The sequence below is a fragment of the Palaemon carinicauda genome, chromosome 39, assembly GCF_036898095.1.
Source record: "Palaemon carinicauda isolate YSFRI2023 chromosome 39, ASM3689809v2, whole genome shotgun sequence".
NCBI classification, from domain to species: domain Eukaryota; kingdom Metazoa; phylum Arthropoda; class Malacostraca; order Decapoda; family Palaemonidae; genus Palaemon; species Palaemon carinicauda.
The window spans coordinates 57,365,973-57,368,472 of record NC_090763.1 but is presented as its reverse complement, the minus strand read 5'-3'; the positions used below and the strand labels follow the sequence as shown (position 1 = coordinate 57,368,472).

The following is a 2,500-nucleotide window of genomic DNA, read 5'->3' as shown; positions in this document are numbered from 1 at the left end:
ACGACAGTGAGGGATGCAAAGATAAGGTGAGCGTTCGAGCACTTCTCATATGCTCTTTAAACGGATTTGTCACGTGTCCTTTCAAATACTACTTGTTATATCTCTTCAGGGAGAAGGACACTCCAAAATCAAACCGCTGTTCTCGTCTTATATTTTATTTTCCCTTGTTTCCTTTCCTCACTGAGCTATATTCCCTGTTGGAGCCCCTGGGTTTATATCATCCTGCTTTTCCAACTAGGGTTGTAGCTTAGCGAGTAATAATAATAACAATAACAATAATAACAATAACAATAAGAACATGGTACAGAGGCTATGACACTACCTAACATCAAAGAACAATGGTTTGATTTCTGAGTGCCCTTCTAGCAGAGCTGCTAACAAAAGCTAAAGTCTCTCTTCTACCCTTACCAAGAGGAAGTAACCATTGGAAACTTACAGTTCAGTAGTTAACCCCTTGAGCGAAGAATTGTTTGGTAGTCTCATTGTTGTCAGGTATATGAAGACAGAGGACAATGTGGAAAGAAAAGGCTAGACTATTCAGTGTATGTGTAAGCAACGGAAAAAGAAGTCGTAACCAGAGAGAGGGATCCAATGTAGTAATATCTAGCCACTCAAAGGACATACTAAGTCTCTAGCGGTAGAAATAGTTAGTGTTAGTTAGGCGGACCAACCTAAGCTTAAATACGCTTAATGGAGTGTGGGTGATGACGGACACAGTTAGGAAGAATTCCATGATTCTTTTACACCGTCTGTGTCAGTATTAGATATTGATACAATAACTAGATATTGATACTATGTCACATTAAAAGAAACATCCCTCAAAATTTAAATTACCTATCTATAATGGAAGATAGCAGCGTCTCTAAGTTAAGAAGAAAATAAGAGTATCCATGGAAGTCTAAGTGTAGAGCAAGATTGTGAATATTTCATGCAAGAAGTAGAAAAACGTCTAAAGTTTATATGGGATAAGAATAATTAAAATGAGAAGAAATTTGAAGCTATGTATAAGAGATGGTAGATAAGGTAATTTAAGTGAATCGTATTCTAGAATATTTTAGTTATGATGAAAGAATGTTAAACAGGTTAGTGAAGAGGACGAGGAGCTTTTGTATAATGGACAGGTCCTCCCCCGAGCGTAGAACACAACCTAACTTAAACTTCTCAACCTAACCTAACCTACAAGTCGTGTTCTTACCTACTCGCCTAACAAGTGCTGCTCCCGTGAACCGCCTTTCACTGGCGTATTCTTAGTGATAGGGTTGAAAATAAGGGAGTTATGGGGGCATGGCCGCCATCATACATACACCCCTGAAGACGTAGAATTTAAAACTCTCTTGCGGACATTCTTAATGAATGGAATCCAAGATGGCGGTGTCCACCAGACATAATTAGGGTGCAATACAGTACTGCTGAGCCTTATGTTTATGCAAATGAAACATGATACTGAGGCATTTTCTGCATATGAGGGTAATTCAAGTATTGGTGTCGTAATTATTTTATAGTGATAGTCTCATAAAGGAAACAGAATATATTAAAGAACAAGTGTCTGGTTTATATATATACATACATATATCTATATATACATATATATATATATATATATATATATATAGCCTATATATATATATATATATATATATATATATATATATATATATATATATATATATTCATGTCACACTCATCGGCAACCGCTCGAGAAAAAAAAACACATATTGCCCAAACTAGCGTGTTATAGTTAGAAAAGGGGGAGGGGGTGACGAGGGTTGAATCTGTACGTGTGTACATATCTATCTAAATGGCCGTCATTTTTGAAGTCACGTACAATAATAATAATAATAATAATAATAATAATAATAATAATAATAATAATAATAATAATATTCTAAAATGTCTTACAAATATTATTTGTAATAACTTTACTTCCAAATACCTCTCACATATTTTTCTATCAAATATGTTATACCGACATATGAAAATGTTCTTTTTATGCCACCAAAAGTATAGCATTGTCTTTTGACCGAAGAATCATTACCATAACAATGACCATTTCCCCAGAGCTCCATTCTATCACGTCATCACACAAAACGAATATAATTACACATCATAATTCAAAATTTCAGTTTTTTCAGTGAGATTTTAAAATATTAGTTTTTTTTCTATTTCCTTTTCAGATTTGCTTTGGATCTATACCGGAAGACCTTCCTTGATGTGGATCTGCCATTCACTAACCCCTTCCGAAATACTACCACTCTTGGATACAATTCGAGAACGAAGGTAAGCATTCGCCTTGAATTCGCATGGCGGCAGATCGAGTCCAGGCTAGGCTCGTGCGCTCAAAAGTTGTTTTCTTGGGAGGTTACTGGTGTGGTTGCCCGACTGACGTTCCCATGAGCATTTCTTCAGATGTGATTGGAAATGAAATCAGGGACCTTTTTTCAAGTTGTTTACTGGGGATGTTACTGATGTGGTTGGCCACCACAGTAGGAGGTTGGGCTTG

At 36.1% G+C, this 2,500-nt stretch overlaps 1 protein-coding gene across 1 annotated transcript in view; it reads left to right on the top strand.

The window, feature by feature from the left end:
* LOC137631210 (uncharacterized) overlaps positions 1–2,500 on the top strand; it is a 113,459-nt gene that overhangs the window by 99,955 nt on the left and 11,004 nt on the right. Inside the window, exons 14-15 of the mRNA XM_068362957.1 lie at positions 1–26; positions 2,175–2,277. The exon at positions 1–26 is cut by the window's left edge and continues 87 nt beyond it. Coding sequence (XP_068219058.1) covers positions 1–26; positions 2,175–2,277 — 129 coding nt within the window. The remainder of the gene's footprint in view (positions 27–2,174; positions 2,278–2,500) is intronic.